Source organism: Sus scrofa, chromosome 3 (genome assembly GCF_000003025.6).
Source record: "Sus scrofa isolate TJ Tabasco breed Duroc chromosome 3, Sscrofa11.1, whole genome shotgun sequence".
Taxonomy (NCBI): Eukaryota; Metazoa; Chordata; class Mammalia; order Artiodactyla; family Suidae; genus Sus; species Sus scrofa.
The window spans coordinates 103,698,053-103,716,435 of record NC_010445.4 but is presented as its reverse complement, the minus strand read 5'-3'; the positions used below and the strand labels follow the sequence as shown (position 1 = coordinate 103,716,435).

The 18,383-nt window shown below is 44.3% G+C and overlaps 1 protein-coding gene across 4 annotated transcripts in view; it reads left to right on the top strand.

Annotated features, from left to right (window-relative positions):
• The window catches only part of CRIM1 (cysteine rich transmembrane BMP regulator 1), a 203,263-nt gene that overhangs the window by 99,058 nt on the left and 85,822 nt on the right, over positions 1 to 18,383 (top strand). For all 4 annotated transcript variants that reach the window (XM_021087638.1, XM_021087639.1, XM_021087640.1 and 1 more), the window contains one exon: positions 11,996 to 12,117. In XM_021087638.1, the coding sequence (XP_020943297.1) occupies positions 11,996 to 12,117 (122 nt within the window). The remainder of the gene's footprint in view (positions 1 to 11,995; positions 12,118 to 18,383) is intronic.

The following is an 18,383-nucleotide window of genomic DNA, read 5'->3' as shown; positions in this document are numbered from 1 at the left end:
AGGTAATTAAGTTGCTTGTATCATGCTTACTCAACCAGTGAAAATTGTCCCTGAATAGTCATTTTCAAAAGGACTTTATCGAATTAAGAGCCTTGTAATTAATTATCATGTCCATCTGTTCCCAAGACATTGTCTTGAAGAAGATGGCACTTACTAACTAACAGTTTGGGTGTTTTTTAAAAAGATTAATCTATTAGTAAACAAATTTCTCTACTTCAGCTTACTCTTTGGTGGTTGCCTTTAATTTGAATAATTTATCCAGCTGTTTTCGGGGAATAAGTAAAATTAAGTTATACACTGTAAAATATGCATTAGCATAACACAGATTTAAAACATTCCTGACTCTTGACATGCTATCATGGTAGCATTCTCTTTGTTTTTAAACACATGCAGAAAAATTTGGAAATATATTTGAAGCCTGCCTTTCTCAACTAAGAAAAGAACTTCTATTCTGTTGCCCTCTGTCACAGTAATTTTTGGCCCAAAAGAGCAAGTCAACTCATAACTAAAAAAGCCAGAGTCTATATTAAACTCCAATGTTTTTAAAACAAAATAATTGTAGGAATTCCATGTTATTATTGGACTTATCCCCAGAATGAAGAAAATATGCTTTCCTAGAAGTAAAGCCCTTGCCCATTGGAGATGAACTATCTCCCTCGTAGAGTTTAATTTGTCAGTAATTCACTTCAGATGTGTAAGCCCTGCACTTCCTATACCAGGGCCTAATGCCTTTTGTGTTTCGCCATGCATTTGACCAGTGTCTAATCTTACTTTATATTTTTTTCCAGTCCTGAGCCAGAGCTCAGGGCTCTCGCTCAGAGGCTTTTCGTTTGATCTGAGTAGGCCTGGCCATCACCAGGCAATGGATACACGGCCCTCTGACTTCCATGGAAAGCCATAACTCAGCTGAATTCCATAAGACTTTCAATTGTGTCGGAAAGCAGAATCCACAGCCTTGATAACATGGAACCTCAGAGGGCTTTCCCCCCCAACCCTCACTTGATACCTCATCAGGACCCAGAAGAACAGCTCCAGGCAGTTCTGCAAAAACATTTTGTGAAGTTATTTATGTAACTAATAAGCAAACATAACATGTTAAAATCCTGCCTCTTGTGGAAATGCCAAAAGCAGCCCCAGATTTTGTGGACTCTTGTTTTACTCTTCATTTGCACCTTTACATTGGATGTAGGTGACATGACCCTTCATCACTGTGTAGACACAGTTCGCAGAGGGTTCAGGGTTATGTGTGCCCAGCAAACATTTAACGGCTTGACTACAGCCCGAAGACGGAGACACCTGGTTTCTCTTGGACTTCATGCGCAGTCTATTCTGAGTGTATCACACAGACAGGTGCATTTTAAATGACCTTTTCCTGATTTTTCTTTGCTTGTATGTCACAGCTGTAGTGATAGGATGGTAGAGTACTTCAGTCTCCACAGCTAGGTCATGGATTCTTGAAGACTCTTAGGACACTTCCTAAGACATTAGATTGTGTACTTCATAAGCCCCCATCTCATCAGTGCCAGGCACAGGTAAATATTCAGTGTATGCTTTTAGTTAAATATATAGATAATCTGGCAAGTCCTAACATAGAATCCCATAGTGGTTTTGGTTTGTTGAGAGGACAAATATTTGAGTGTTTATCACATGTTCAGTGTTATGCTAGCCTTGTAGAAATAAAACATACTTATGTCAAGGAGTTTACAGTCTAAAGGGAAAGCACACATGTAGATATCAGTGCAGTTTGAAGTGCTGTGTGCTTTAGACATAGAAGTGTGCAAAAAGCAGTGAGCCTTGCAGGGCAAAGAGATACTGATTGATTCCAAACTGTTGGATTTGACTTTTGAGCTGAGTCTTTAAGAATGAGTCAGAGTTCACCAGATGGAGAGAGAGGAAAGGGCATTCTAGGCTATTGCAGTGATTGATTTTTAAACTTTTAATGTCTTGCAACTTAAAACATGAGCACTAATCCCATCTATATAATCCAAGAAAAAAGATGGAATTCATGGCAATAGTGGGTTTTTGTCCTCAGATATAACCACCCCTTTGTAAGACTATGTCATTGGTTGAAGATATTTAGTACTTTCCTCTTGCTTTCAATAACAGATATTTATTGATATAGTACACAAGGCCTGTTAGCACTCAACCCCAGCCTATCTCACTAGCTGTTTTTCCTGCATGTCTACCTACAGTGTCCCCTAGTCCCCATCCCAACTCATAATATGCTCCTGGTGGCTGAACTGTTTTCTCCCACCTAAACACACTGTATTCTTTCTTGCCTCCATAAATGTTGAGTCAGTTCTTCCCACTTCCTGGAATGTCCTTCCCTCCACCCTCTCGTCCCATGTTTGGTGGACACATCACACATGTGCCCAGTCACACTCTCCTAGTCTAACACATACACACACACAGTATCAGCTCTTTGTGCCTCTAGTTGGAAGCATGACCCTTGGGGTTGAGTGGAGGTCTTGAGACACACGAGGGATCCAGTATTGAAGGTATAGAATAGCTACTGCCAGGAGTATGCTTCCCCCCACCCCCTCCACCCATCAATAGCTTGGGTATCATTGCTGCACACCTGAAACGAACAACACATGGTAAACCAACTATACTTAATAAATAAAGTGGAAACAAAATAGTTTGGGTATCAGCATTGAGGAAGTCATTGATTTGAATCACAATTTGCAGTTGCCAGCCTGGGGGCTAAATTTACCCCCAGACATGTTTTCTTTGATTTGCCTTTTTTTGGCCATCTTTAAATTGGCCATCAACATTTAGAAACTGGGACACTTCCCATTGAAAATCTGGCTTCTCTTGAGCACTTGGAAGGGATAGCAGCAAGAACTGTATGTTTCTGGGTAGAGCGAGTGGTAAAGACCCCTCAGAGAGCCCAGACCCTATTGAGTTGTCTGCACCATCTCTTTACCCTGTGAATGAAGAAGTCAACTTTGCCATCTCTGGGTTTAACTGATTTGGGGTTGAGGTTCAGAGACAAGGTATGGGTGGGTGGTAAAGGAGGGAGAATTTAAAAGTATCATGAAGATGGTGGCTCAGGTAAAACATCATGGGTGGGGGCTGTATCATTAAGTGGGTACTATCAGGATGTGGCCCAGGGTGAGAAAAGGCAAAGATTTAGGAGATGACTCAGGGAGGTTGAAGAGTCCGTGCAGTGGTAGCCTGGGCCTGAGAGACCTGGAAGGAGGGATGAATCCTTGTGCTCAGCGAGTAGAGTGTCTGACTTGAAATTTGAGCAAGCTGTGGCTGGTGGAGTAAGTGGCTGAAGTGGAAGGGGCAGCGAGGTTCCCTGGATTCCAAAAGATCAAGTGAGGTCAGGATGTTGAAAATGCTTCCTCCACGTAGACACGGAAGCCTTGCAGATTATAAAGATATAAAATGTCTAACAGGTGTTCAGTGCTTCTGTGTTCCAGGGACTATTCTGGGTACTTTTTAGTGTATCAGTTTATATAATCTACATAGCAGTCCTATGAGATGTGGATACTTAAATCATCCCATCCTACACGTGGTACAAATGAGGTTTAGAGAGACCAGGTGACACCCAAGGTCATAAAGCGCCTAACTCGAACCTAAGACTGCTGGGTGTCAGAGTATGTTCTCTGAAGCTCCATCCCTGTAGGAAATGGGCAGGAGACAACGCGACAGAGAGGGAGGGCTTGCGTGAGAGAGGAAAGCAGTGGCACGGGGCTAGCCTGTGGTCAGCTTGGAGAACATCAGCCTTCCTTCCAGCCCAGGTGAAGCGTCTGTGAGAGATTCATGGTTTCAGTGTAAGGAAATCGCATTTTCTGGAGAGCCAGGTAAGGGTTAGAACAGATCTGAGCAGCAACCCCTGGGATGATGAGCAGGCAGACGCTGGGCGCTGAGCGAGGAAAGGGTGGGCGTGGCAGGATGGGTCCCTGGGAAGCAGAGTGGTTCTCTGTGGGATGTGCATTCCTTTCAGGACAGGAGACCAGAGGGCCCTGCACTTTGCCCTGATGACCAGGATGAGAGGCCTGGGAGCTCACAGGGATCCAATAGATGCATGCTCACAGTCAGCTGTTTCAGCGCCCACTCGGGCCACAGGCGGCCTGCATGAGCATTAGGAGGATTTGTCCAGATTTTAAAATAGGTTCAGTCCTGATGTCGTTGGTGTTTGTTTTTCACGTACTCCCGGGAAGAGACAAAATAGCCTATGTCCCATTGTGTGCTGGCTTGTGATGGTATAAACCCGACACCTCCCTAAACTGTACTTCCTACACGGAGGGCCTGGACCCCTGTTACCCAGCCCCACCCAGCTGAGTACCTGCTGCACACACACACTCAGCAGAGGGTTATGGGATCACTGCCTGGGGACCACAGGCCAACGCCATGGTTCCAAAGCATCCTGAAATGTGTTGCTGGTATTGCTCTGTTAAAACATACTCTCCCCACCAGACCCTCTCCTCCTCCTTCCTGTGCCCAGTGCTGCTGCCCCCCACCCCGCCGCCCCCACTGCTGTCCTGCCTTTCCTGCCCAGTCTCCATGGGACACTCGCTCCTGTTCTCTACACCATCCTGCCCACCATGGAACAGGTGCCAGTGTCTTCCCCCCAGACCTGGGGAAGTGAAGGCACAGAGCTTCCTGTCCTGGGATGGGGTTGGTATCAGGTTAGGGCTCAATGAGAGCCTGTCGGATCCAGTTCTCCATTGACAGGGCAGGGCCCTGGGGTACCTTTCACCTATGTTCTGTGCCCTGGTTTCCCTGCTTCCAGGAGGGAGTCTTGGGGACATCACCAGCTCACTGCTCTAAGCAGCCGAGTGGGGGAGATACCCTGCATCAAGTGCCCTGGCCTCCTGACCTCACCTGCTCACTGTAGGGCATCCTTTGGAAGGTCATCTGTAGATCTTGTGGGAGCCCAGAGCTCCTCTGGTCCTGTGATTTACACCACCTTTCTCTCAAACTGTGCACCTAAAGATACGTTTCCTGAGCCACAGGCCAGCCTTGAGGCTCCAGCCGTAATCATCCGGCCCTTGAGAAAGCTGGGCGGAGCGGAGCAGTAAGGACTGCGTCATTAAGGGCTTACAGTGGCCTTTATGAGTTTTACTGATACCGAGTAGTCGAAAGGGCAGAGGAACCTTCTCCCTCCCCACCCTCTGTTGATTCTGTCCCTGTACTGAAGCGTATCCTTTAGCGGCTCCCCTCAAAAGGCAAAGCATGACCGCCACCAAAAACAAAGTGATTTTACTGTTGCCTCTGAAAAGAAAGTGGAAAAGTGCAAGTTTCTGGCTTTCTGGGTGAAAAGAGGTGTTGAGAGGCTTCTGGAAGGGTGCCTGTGATCCTCAGAGCTTGGCCGGGTGCTTGCTGCTGCAGCTAAGGTGTGTTTGACCACTGGGTGGTGGAAATGCAAGAGGTTATTGAATAGCGAGCTTGAGAAAGGTGAAGGATGGAAGGTTTGTATCTTGGTGAGTAGAAAATCTTAGGGCAAGGTGGGAAAAACATGGTCATCCTGAGAAGCTTCCATAGGCAGGAGAGCAGTTTTCCATCAGGATAGTTGGACCCTCAGGTGGGAAGCCATTTCTTTTTGGATGTTTTATTTGCAGTCTTTTTTATTTTTCCTCGAATGTATACATTCCTAGAAAGAGATCAGAAATTTAATCAGTAGAAAGATAGTACATCAGATTTAATTAAAATTGAAACTACTTTTTATAGAATAGAATATGTTTTATGTGTCATTATAACTTCCACTGCTGACAGTTATTTCATTATTACACTGTGGAACCCTAGTAGTACACATGCTTTGCCCTTTTAATTAGTTCCACATTTATTCCGGCTTCCCGTCTAGAGGGAGCACTCCCTCCCACCTCAGTCTAGTAGTTTTTGATTTACCGACAGTGATTCTCCCCTTTTGAAGGGCTCAGTGCTCAGGTTGGATGTGGAATAAATCCAGGGAGACATGTTTGCAGGGGCCTCACTGCATTGTTTTCCCTCCAAGTTAGGGCTGGGGATAAAGATCTGCCCGGGGAAGGTGAGGAGCCTGATATTTTGCTGCTTTGGTGCATCGTGGCGGGTGTGGCAAAGAGGGCTCCTCTCCCCGAGTGTATCTTCTGACACCCTATAATTTAGCATCCTTTATAGTTTCTCCGGTCGTTCTGGTGAAACAAACCATTGATTCTTCAACTTAGTTATGAAGATCTGCCTGGTGATATGGAGATGCTAGTGTTGGGTATATTATTTCTTCTACATTCACCTACAAAAGAAAAGGAGAGAGACAAGGCTCGCCTTGAGCTGGCCCTGAAGGTTGAGGTGCTTGGTGAGGAGGAGGCGAGTGTGGGAGGGCGGGGATGTGATGTGCTGTGAGGACAGGGTGCAGACGAAGAGCATCCTGAGGAAGGGCTGAGCTGGGATCAGACAGTTGCAGTGATGGGAATGGGGATGACAGTAATGGAATCATGGGGTTTTATAGATAGAAGAAAGCTCGTTAAGGCCCAACCATCTCATTTTATGGACCGGAAAACTGAGCATCCCAGCGTTTGTGGCTTGTTAGCAGTCATCCACGTTCTGGTGGGTGATGGTCTTGGATAGTAAGTAAAGTTATTATTTCTTCACTCCACCTGTCTCTCACTCATTGGCAGCTGTATTCAGACACGTGCTACTAATCAAAGTGTGTCACTAATTAAAATGACGAAACTAGTTGTACGTAGTTCTTTTCCAGTGGGAAGTGCAAATTAAACTATCATGACTGGGACTACACACTTGTAGGAGCCAGTTGTTCAGAAAGTGGGTCCCAGATTCCCTTCAGTGGAGTCTCTTGGAGAATTTGCTATTGTTATTATACAGGCAGATTCTGGGGCTGCGCCCCAGACTCCCAGAGAAACAGTCCTTGACTATGACACCCTGGAATCTGCCCTCTCAATAGATTCCATAGTCTACCTCTATAGGCTAATTTTGAAAAGCACCCACACTGATTAGCTCCAAGTCTAGAATTTGTTTAAAAAAAAAAAAAAAAAAAAAAACGAGACCAAAAAACCTATGAAAACAATGCATGGTCTGACCTCTAATAGCCATGAAAAAAAAAAAGTTTGTTCCAGATTGTTGTCTGGATGTCTGTGTATCATTCATTGTTTCACTCACAGGACAAATAAGACATGCCCTCCCCCCACCCCGCCCATGGGAGAATTCACAGGAAAAACACTAGGATTTTTTGCTTTCCTAGGGTGAGCAGGTCTGCTCCAAGAGTTTGATATTCCCGTGTACTATCCGAAAGTCAGGGGAGACAAAATGAATCCTGGTGGCTTTTTTGGTCAGAGGAGGCCTTGTAGGATGGATGGCCTTAAAGGGAGGCAGGGATTTGAGGTGGCTTGGACAGCCGAGCTGTGGCACTGATAGGGCTGGGGTAGGGAAGGGGGGTCAGGAATGGCAGATTGCCATTGTTATTCAGGTATGCAGAGCCTGTGGAGGACACAGTAGAACATGGAAGCTGAAAGATAAGAGGAGGCTAGACTTGGGAGCACCTTGTAAGCTGTGCTAGGACTCTGGCTGGCCTGGGACTGCCTGCATAGACCAGGAAGCAAAGGACAGGAAGGGAAAGCATGAGCACGCAACTGCCTTTCAGACCACAGAAGTAGCCAGCGTGCGCCTCCTAAGGAGGGGAGTGCCCTCTAGGGGCTTAGTTGATTTTTCTGACTGCTGTTCATCTTTGTACTCTGGTGCACGCATGCCCCCTAAGCTGAATCTGTTACCTACTGGAGAGAGAAGAAAGATGGCTTAACCAGCCTACCTGGCTGCAGCTGTGATTACATTATGCAAAAATTTATTAATGTGGTACCTTGATTGATCATTATCTTAATACTGAGGATAACATCAAAGGCCGGATTTTTTTTTTCCCCAGGCAGATTGCAAATACAAGTTGCTTCTTGTTTGAGGTTAAAAAGCCTTTGGCCCATGATACTCTTTATGTGAACTGACCAAAATAGGTAGACCCGTAGAGATAGAACATAGATTGCTGGCTACCAGAGGCTGAGGGAGGAAAAATGGGGAATACAGGCTTTCTTCTTGAGTGATGAAAATGTTCTAAAATTAGGTAATGGTGATGATGGCACAACCCTGTGATGATACAAGCCATTGAATTGTATGCTTTAAAAGGGTCAATTTCACAGTATAGGCATTGTATCTCGATAAAGCTGTTAATTTGTTTGTTTCCTTTAAAAAGCCCTTTGCACTTGGCTGCAGGTATCCTGAGAGAAGTATGGTATTTGGGGTTTCAAAGAAGAGCTCTAAGTGGAGGTTGGCCTGGAAAGACCGATGGTTATCTAGACAGACAGCTGGAGAGGAAGAGCAGATGAGGAATGTTCAGGAGGGAGCAGGGTGAGCAGCACAGAGGGAGGGCTTGTCTGGAGAATAGAGGCGATTGTCTCATTAGGAGAATGAAGAGAAATCCCGTGAGCTTGAATTCAGATGAAGCCGTATGGACTTGGGAGTGTTGAGTGCTAGGCTGAGAAAGTGGTCCTTTAAATGAGGAATAATTGGAGGGTTTTGACTACACAGTGCAGGAACTGAGCCATAGGATGGGTGTGGGCTGGATTGGGAGAAGGAGAGACAGGTGAGGGGAGACCAGGTTAGAACTGGGAAATGGGAGAAGAGAGGGGAAAGTGTGCACCTTAGTTGACTCATAGGTGAGTCTCTTTCCTCAGCCCCTCATCCACATGCTTTCTCCATTCCATTGCTTGCTCTTTACCCAGGCATTCAGGGTAAAAGGTAAGAGGAAGATTGGAAGGAGGGACCAAAACAAGAACAAGAATGAAGAGAAAAGGTGGCGAGGACAAGATTCAGTGTTCATGCTTACTTCGTTCTGTAATTCAGCATTTCCTCTTCATGACTCAGTACAAGAGACTCTTGTCCCTTCTAGGGGAAAATACAGGACAGGAAACCTTACTTGATTTCAACTCAGTTGATTAGTTATGCCTCACTCGTCCCATCCGTAAAAGGGAAGAATACTTGCCTCCAGTGCAGGCAAACCAAGAAACCTCGAATAATCTTATGAAAGAATTTTTTTTTTTTTGTCTTTTTGTCTTTTTTTAGGGCCGCAACTGCGGCATATGGAGGTACCCAGGCTAGGGGTCTAATCAGAGCTGTTGCTGCCAGCCTACGCCAGAGCCACAGCAACGCCAGATCCAAGCCACGTCTGTGACCTACACCACAGCTCATGGCAATGCCAGATCCTTAACCCACTGGGCGAGGCCAGGGATCAAACCTGCAACCTCATGGTTCCTAGTTGGATTCGTTTCTGCTGCGCCACAATGGGAACTCTTGAAAGAATTTTTCAAAGCTGCATTGGACCCAACATACTTTATAGACATAATAATGTTCCTCGGCAAATAAGGGTCCTAAGGAGGCCCTCTTTTGTTCCCTGAGAGAGGTGTAGACCTTTCTGTCGAAAGGTAACTCTCCAGAGTTGTATTATGTTGAGCTCTATGAAATAGCTATTTGACTGTTCTTGATCTGCGAAAAAAAATGGCAGTTTTGTAGTCTCCCTCTACTAGATACTTGCTGGGTAGCTATCGTATGTGAGCCCAGATGTTCACATTTTCTATTTCCTTAAGTTCCTTCTTTGTTGAGGTGTTCATGGTCTTTAACATCCTCTAGTCTCAGGTTCTGGGAAGTTGTGAGAAGTCAAAAGGCAGCAGTAAGAAGGAAGGGCTCGCCCAAGGGGTTGGTAGAGAAGGGTAAAGGGGCTGGGGCCCAACCCGGGGCGTCTGAATCTTCATATCTTTACTATGCAGTCTTTCTGGGTTTAGAAATAAAAATTCAACATAAAGGGTTTTCCTTTCCTAAGTGGGTCATTAGGTAGGTTTGTGCAATTTCAGATCTTCTGCAACATGCTGGAGACAACCTATACGGGGCTCTAGGGAAACAAGAGAGGTATTTAAATGTTGGGAAATAGATCAAACGTAAAAGAGGGGAAAAAGACTTAGGGCAAGCTTAGTTATGGTTTTCAGGTTGGCGTGATTTCTGACAGCCTAGCAGAAAGCCTGGCATGCAAGCGCACATACGTGTTCAGTAAAAGTCTCTGAAAGGTTGAAGGGCTTCAGATGAGGTAATTACGGGTTGATTATATGTTCCCTGGTGTTTAGAAGGAATTCCTAGAACACTTCAGTGGGAGAAAAGGTGAATCTCTAAAGATGTGAAAGAAAGATTAGCCAGCTCTTCTTGGAGGATGCCTTCATCGTAAATACATCCAGATACTGGAATCAGGACGGGGCCTCTCAATCTTCTACCCCCATTAATCTAGAAACCCTAAGGAGTTTACGTTGTACGGAGTATCAAGTGCAGTAACTGTAAGCGATGTATGGTCACTGCAGAGTCACTGGGATGTGATCCTCCGCCTTAAACCACAGCAGCCAGGCACATGAAAATGAAAGACTGTGGAGTACCCTTACCAGGCACTAAAAGCTCAGTTCACGTTTTCACTCAGCCGTAGAAGGTGGTTGCCCTGTAGGAATACAAATGAGGAATCAAGAGCCCCTAGCTTTGCTCACATAAAACAACCAAACCTTCGCCATTGCAGCAAAACCTTAATTACCTAACACCCTCTTCTCCGACTAATCTACATACGTAACTGTTTCCCCTCATGGAAGAAGCCTGAGAGGTGTCAGCCACACCTTTCCAGTGGCTTTAATGGTCTTTGGTGCAAATTTTAACTTAATGTGTTTCCTTTTTAGTTCTACCATTAACTATAAATGTAATTAAACCTCTAGGCCCAATTATTGAAGCACTTGTGGACTGCAGGCATATTTTAATTTATGAAAGATCCGAAGAACAATGGGAGAATAAAACAAATGAGAGGCTGGGGGTTGGGCGGGGGGAAGACCCTGATTTAATGGGTTACTAATTCTCCCCTGCTGGAAAGGTTACCCTCGCCTGGTCTTGACCCCTCAGGTACATAAATACCCACATAGTTCCGGCAAGGATGTCTCTTTTTAGGATCTCTTCCTTTCACTCCTGTCAACCTGGGAGCTCCCTGAGTCATCCTCTCTGCCCTCTGACCCACACTTCCATCCCCAGGGGAGTCCCAGGACAGAATCTGGCTGCTCCTTCCTTGTATTACATTTACATCCTGACACCCTGCTCCCCTGTGCTGCTCGTTTCCTGCCTCCTATTTCATTGTAACACATCAGCGTCAGGCAGTTGACAACATTTTTCCTCCTGTTATTTTCCCCTACCTCTTATTTTCCTGTGGTCAGGCAAGCTTTGCAGTGGAGTCGAAGTTAGAGCTAACTTGCACTCACACATGTAGAAAGAAATGCATATAAGCAGCTTAAAAGATCCCAAGCGTTAAGGCTTTCGGCTTCCAAATAGCTGTCACAAAGCCCACTTGCTAAAGCTTACGCCCTTTATGTTTAAGGAGCTCCTCGGTCTTCAGTCCATCCATTTCTTTTATCATACATAATTATAAGTTAATTAATGTAGCTCCAGAGGAGGATGCTACTAGACAATCACACTGATTTAAAAAAAAGATGAAAAACTAATAACCTGTTAGTTGAAAGAAGTCAGGAAAAGTGCTGAAAAATACCAAAAGATCAACGGCAACAAAGCAGCAACCTAGGATCCTTTCATGCAGGAGCAGCATTCTGTGTCAGCCTGTGCAAGCATCAGTGATGTCCAGAGAAACATGAGATAATGTACGCATGTAAAGATGGCCCCGAGTCATCAAGAAAATGTTTGTTATACTCAATACTGGTCTGGTTAAGTAAGAAATGAAGTAATGCATTTTAGGAATATTTCTGTCAAAATGGTTAACGTTAAAAGTCTGGGCGTACACTAAGGAGATGAGCCTTAGTTGTTTGGAATGCCAGTTATGTTAGAACCCGCTCCCCATCCCCCAGCAACACCAGATAAACAGGACAATCTCCAGATTGTCATGGAGAGAGGTTAGTAGTTTGCCACAGCCACTTTGTTTGTGGTCTCCCGACTTCTATGTTGTTGTTTATTCATGGGGTTTTCCTTCCCTTTTCTTTGGTTTCAGATGCGAGTGTCTCTCTGGCTTATGTGGTTTCCCCGTGTGTGAGGTGGGATCCACTCCCCGCATAGTCTCTCGTGGAGATGGGACACCTGGAAAGTGCTGTGATGTCTTTGAATGTGTTAATGGTACGTGGGGTTTCTCTTGTTCTCAGAGAGTGTACATTTGTGCAGGAGGAGGCGGAGGGAGGGTTCAATCTAGTCACTTCTGTCTTTAAAAAGGCAGAAAGTATACTCAGGGACTTGGTGAAACTCAGAATATTTGCCTAAGATCCCGCCATGCAGTAGAGAAAGTTAGGAAGGGGAATCATCATTCTATCCATTAGAAAGAGCATTTTGGAAATGTAATTGCAGACTGCATGTAGTCGTCATATTCTGCTGTGTTTCAGTAGGTGAGGAGTTTCAGGATTTCAAGAAAAGGATTGTAGAAGATGTAGCCCTAGTCCTCCTATGATCCAGGACCTCATCCCATTGCTGGCGGAGGTAATCAGTGTCACTCACGCCACCTCGGTTTGAAACAGAAAAGACACTGTTCCTTTAGTTAAGTGTTTTCCACCTTAGAACACTGCTTGTCAATGCTTGGTCAATAGTATTGGCCTGGCTGGAGCTAGAACCTTGTGGACCAGAAAAATGACTGATTCCTTCGGATAGAATCCATCTCTCTCCATTTCACCTTTCAGGAGAGAGTTTGGTTGTGCTGTTTATTAAATGTAAGTGCTAAAAAGGAGAAGAACCTAAAACATGTTCCTCCATCAGAATTTTCAGAAGAAAAGCAAAGAATAAACTAAGCACATGATATGTCAGTCATTTTAGAGAACTTTACTTAGTCAATACTTGGACACACAAAGAAAATTAATATGGATTTGGACAAAAACAACAAAATTACACCTATAGGAACGTTTGTCATAACTACTGCCTAGTAGAAGATTTTCTGTCCTCCTCCTAAGCTGCCCCTCCCCTACAAGAAAAGGTTATAGGAAACCCCAGTCCTGTGTCACTGAGTCCCACAGTTTTTAGTCCAGTGGCTCTATGTTTTGTTTTGTTCTGCTTTGAAGAAACACTTGCAGTATGACTTTGCGGTTAAGTGAGAACACAGACTAGAACAAAATGACTGCAATTTGACAATTGGTTCCTCCACTTGGTAGCTGTGTAACATTGGGCATCTCTTGTCTTCCTGGGCCTCCGTTGCCACATCTGTCAAATGGAGTAACAGTAAATGAAATGAGGTTTTGTATGTGAAGCATTTGAACTTGTGCCCCAAGAGCAAATCGTCTTTATAACTTTGTGTGCCTCCCTCCTGTTCACATCTAGAGACACTGTTCTGGACATTGCAGGGGGATAGAGAAGGCGAGGGGAGCTTTCTGACGTACAGACCTCTGCAAATACAGGCACGCAGGGCGAGGGGCAGGGAAGGTTCCATATGCATCACTCTTCTCAGTGCATCTCCCCACCCGTATTCCCATCCAGCCGGTAGAAATGTGTGTTAACACCTGCAAATGGCCAAGCAGATCTTTCCCCCCGGCACTGCTGTGGTTTAATTGATTGTAGGTGATAGTCTGTAAATATTTAACTTGGACCATTTGAGACAGAAAGAGTTGCTCCTTATCCCTGCATCTCGAGGTGCTTCCTTCCCATATCCATCCATCGCATGTCTGTCCCTCATGCCGGAATCTGAACTGCCAGAGAACAGGGCATCCATTCTTGCGTCTGTGATATTAGCAGTTGTCTGCCTTCCAGAGGGGAGGTGGGTTCTGATGGGGCACCGAGTAGGGGAGCGGATGATCTGAGTCCTATCATCTTAAGTTCCGTCTAGAGTGGCGCCTAATTATCAGCCCATGAGGGGTTACTGTGTAGGAATTCACCGTCTTTTACTGCCCCACCCTTTAATCCTAAATCTCTTGCTCCCTCTAGTCATACAAGTTGCCTTCCTCTGGGTGGAGGAAGAGGGGTGCCTTCTCGTTCATTGCTTCTTGCTTAGAGAAAGCCGGGAGTCATGACTTTCTCATCAGAACATGAACTTTACATCTCGCCCCAGGGCGATGCGCTTTGGACCGCTGGTAACTGCCCCCACCTCAGTGGCCTTGAATGAATCTCCAGGGCCTGCCCCCATTGATAGAGCCCTGACTTTAGCAACAGCCCTGCCATCTGCTGTGAGAAGATGTTGAGACGACAAATAAGTCACAGGATTTCTGGTGTTTGCCTCTTTCTTGCTACCATAAATTTGTTGGGTGATCTTTGCTTTATTTCTTGTCCTGCTATAGAGTCTCAATTACTGAATTAGTCCTTCAGTTGTAGATGAGACTAGAAAGTATAAGACTATAAAGATTCAAAATCCCACAGAATAGTATTTATGGGCATTCTGTCTCAAAGCCTTCATTTTACATCCTTGGGCATATAAGTACACACACACACACACACACACACTCTCTCTCTCTCTCATATTTTGTGTGTGTGTGTGTGTGTTTATTTGGCATCCAGTACTCTGGGAAAGTCTTACTGTTGTCGTAAGGTCACCATTAGAGGATATTACATGTCAAAGATTCATTGTCACAGAGGTCTGTTAAACACACACACAGCCTTGCTTATCGGCAAATAGTTTGAGACACTTTTACGTTGAGAACAAATATAATAACATAGTGGTAAAATATTAATGAGAAAAGAGAAATCGAACCATAGAGCTATATGTAAAAGTTGGAAATGAAAAGCAAGAAGAAAGTTCTCACAGGTGTGCAGGCCATGGCATTCATCTGTGTAATTGCTGGAGTTAAATGTCACATTAGGCCCCAGCGTCCTGGCCATCCAAGTGAAGAGGAAGATAGAATCAGACCCATGGTTCTTACTTTTAGAGATAAGAAGCCTGCGAGACAGGGCCACACTCTCCTCATCTGGAAACTTGAAAAGAGAGCCCTGGGTGACACAGTCGGTCATGTCCGCAGTTGCTTTAATCACTCAAATACAGAGACAGGTTTCCTCTGGCTGCTCTTCGCCATAAAAAGCAAAACCATCATATTGACATGCACCTCGGTGAAAGCAGTTCTCAGAGGTGAGTTTGCCACCCAGCTGGAACCTTGATGCCTGGAAGATTGTATCTCTATTTGGAGAACCTTTCAACATGTAGGAACACGTAGGACTAGATCCAGGAGCCCCAGTGCAGGAGATAGAAGGTTGCATGTTAACTGATAACCCCACAGGCAGATACGGAGGTTGCCTGCCCAGGCTCAGTCCCTAAGGTGCCATCCGGATGATCCATAGGCTTATTTATTTATTTTTTTTTAAGAAAAGCCTTACAGTGAAAACACAAGATTAATAAATATTCAGAGATGTCAAGCACTCCTAAGTTTTGAAAACATTACCCTAGATGAATAGATGGAAAGAACATTCTATATAAATATTCTCTTCTCTGTTGGGTTTAGTTTTTTGTTTGTTTGTTTGTTTGTTTGTTTGTTTGTTTTTGGTGGCGGGGGGAGGATGGGAGAGCCGCACACTAAATTGTGATGGTCAGGACTGAATTCTCTGAGGGCCCAAAGGAGGACTTATGAGGTATTGGTTGAGTGAGAATCCTGTTCAAACACCAAAGAAACAGGTGGTATGCTTGAGCTCCTTTTATGTAAACTTAGGAGGAGTAATATCATCACCTAAAAGTATGCCTTCCACAGAAGAGGTTGAATAATCCCTGATTACCTTTGAGAAACAGATTTGTGTCTCTCTGGCCATTAAATAAAAGGTTTGTCATTGGTCAGCTGGAGCTGAGTGATGGCCTCTACTTTTAGATGGACGCGTGTTCTCCATATTGTCACAGTATACCCCATTGCCTTACACTGGCCCAGCTTGCTCATTCCAAGAGGCATTTGGGTTTGAACGTGGAAGTCATCCATGCATAGAAAACAGAGGCGATTATTTGGTTGCTTAGACATAATCACCTTGTCCAACATACATGCACAAAAATCCAAACCAGAACGTCTTGGTTTGCGTGTCATAGTTCCTAACTAACTCTTCCAGCCTCACATGTTAACAAGTAAAAATCAGTCAATCACAGGAGAGCCACACCCAAAGTCAGCCTTCTTCTCATGTAAAATTTTCGCCTAATAAAGTGAGACCTGCCGTTTGTTAATAAGAAAATTGGCGCACAAACATCTACTGAGAACCCATTATCTATATAGCAGTAATGATCAGTAGTGTTTCTAGGGATATAGTGTCCGCTTCTACAGTAATGGAGAGAACATGGCACTTGGAAGGAAATGCTCCACTCAGTATGCATTTATTGAGCATCTGTTGTGTTCCTGGGGCCTTATCAAGCTAATTTTGCCTGTGTGACACACAGGACTTCTTTTGCAGTCCTGTTGTGTAAGTATTGTTCCCTATCCCTTATCTTGAAATAGTATCTGCTTGGTCTGTTCCAGCACACACACCCCACTTTCCCAAATGGAAAAGGGGTTTTTCCCCTTGAGGTATCTGGAAGCTCATGTGCTATCTGGAATCAGATCAGTTTGTTGTTAATTTATGGAGAAATGTTCAGACATTCCTCATCTGTCATACGGTTGTCTCTCTCTCTGTTGTTTTTTTGTTTTGTTTTGTTTTTGTTTTTGTTTTTGTTTTGCTTTTTAGGGCTGCACCAGCAGCATGTGGAAGTTCCCAGGCTAGGGGTCTAATCAGAGCTGTAGTCACCAGTCTCCACCTCAGACACAACAACTTGGCATCCGAGCTGCGTCTGCAACCTACACCACAGCTCACTGCATCGCCAGATCCCCAACCCACGGAGCGAAGCCAGGAATCGAACCCATATCCTCATGGACATTAGTCAGATTCGTTTCCGCTGTGCCACAACTGAAACTCCCCACTTGTCTCTCTTTTGACTTATTACATTTGAGTCTGCCCACTTGTTTTCTATACAAGAAAGAAAGGTCCCCAGTGAAAGGGGACCAGAGGTATGATAGTAGCCATTTCCTACTGCGATATTAAAGAGACAAAGCAACAGAAGTGTACCTATTTGGATTTTTTTCTCCATGTTCACATTTGATGTGAAGTTCTACATTTTAGCCCTTCCTTTTGCCAAAATAATACACCTATAACTATCTGCCAATCCATGTAATTTGGCAGGCAGTAGAGGTTATTAACAGTTTATACTATAAGGATCTTTTTCAAGAGTTCTGGAATATATTAAAAAGGGAAGGGAAGACTGTAGAACTTAGAAACATCAAGTTTAATTGGGCAGACACAAAAAACACACAGGGAAATCTACTAAATAGTCTGTAATAACTTATATGGGAAAAAAATAGAGTCTAATTGACATATATATATAAAGCTGATTTACTTTGCTGTATAACTGAAACTAATACAACATTGTAATAAGTCAGTTATCCTCCAGTAAATTTTTTTTTTAATTAAAAGAAACAAAATCCCTAAAAGGACACATTTATGCACTTTGATGGATGTGCACTTTGTGCATGGAGAAGTACAAATTACAGAGTAAGTTATTTTATTTGTAGCATTTTTTTTTCCCCACCCACTGAAAATGTCCTTTTTAGAGGTGGTGGTAAACACCATCCTGTGCTGAGATTCATGTCTGTCCCCAGCAGATGGAGAAGTCATTGGTCACTGCTCGTCAGAGACCACTGCCAGCCTATTTTACCATTCACTTTTCTGAAGCACTTCTATAAATTTGTCTCAGCATCAATCAGGGGGTTTCATTATGTCATGTGATTTTTTTTTTTTTTTTTTTGATCTTAAAGAATTGGTTGTGTTTTCAAGGCTGTGTTCTCCAGGACTCTCCATCTCTGTGAGTTACACTCCCTCACTCTCTGTGCCTTCGTTGGTGAACTGTCAATCCCATCCCCTCCTGCTTACGCTTCTGCACACCCCACCATAAAGCAGTGTCATCTGGAGCCACTTTATTCATAACCCCCGTCTTCCCTCCCCACTTCTTCAGATCTCGCACCAAGATTTGTGGCTTTACCCAGATGGTATAGCTGTGGTGGATTAACACAAATAAGTCATTAATATTGATTGGTTTCCTAAAAATTTTTTGTCTTCTGTTTGAATGGAAGCTCAGTGTTTTGTTAGAGTGCAGCGTTTTGCCTCCTTCCACAGCACGCAAATGTGAGTGGTAAAAGCGCTCTGTTTCCCACCCTTGGACCTTGGGGTCCACCTGCCCAGCTCCTTCCAATCCCGGCTCAGTATGTTAGCTCAGTATGTTAGAATTCTGTGTAGAAGAATTCTCGGCTGTAAGAAAGATGACTCTCTTTAACATAGCATGAGTTTTTCGTTTATTGCTTGTATAAACATGGACACACAGCTCATCTCACTAGTTATGTGGCTTTAGGCAAGTTAGCTAATCTCTTTAAATTTTATTTTCCTCATTGAAGAAGCAGATATTAATACTTGCTCTGTCGTCTTGA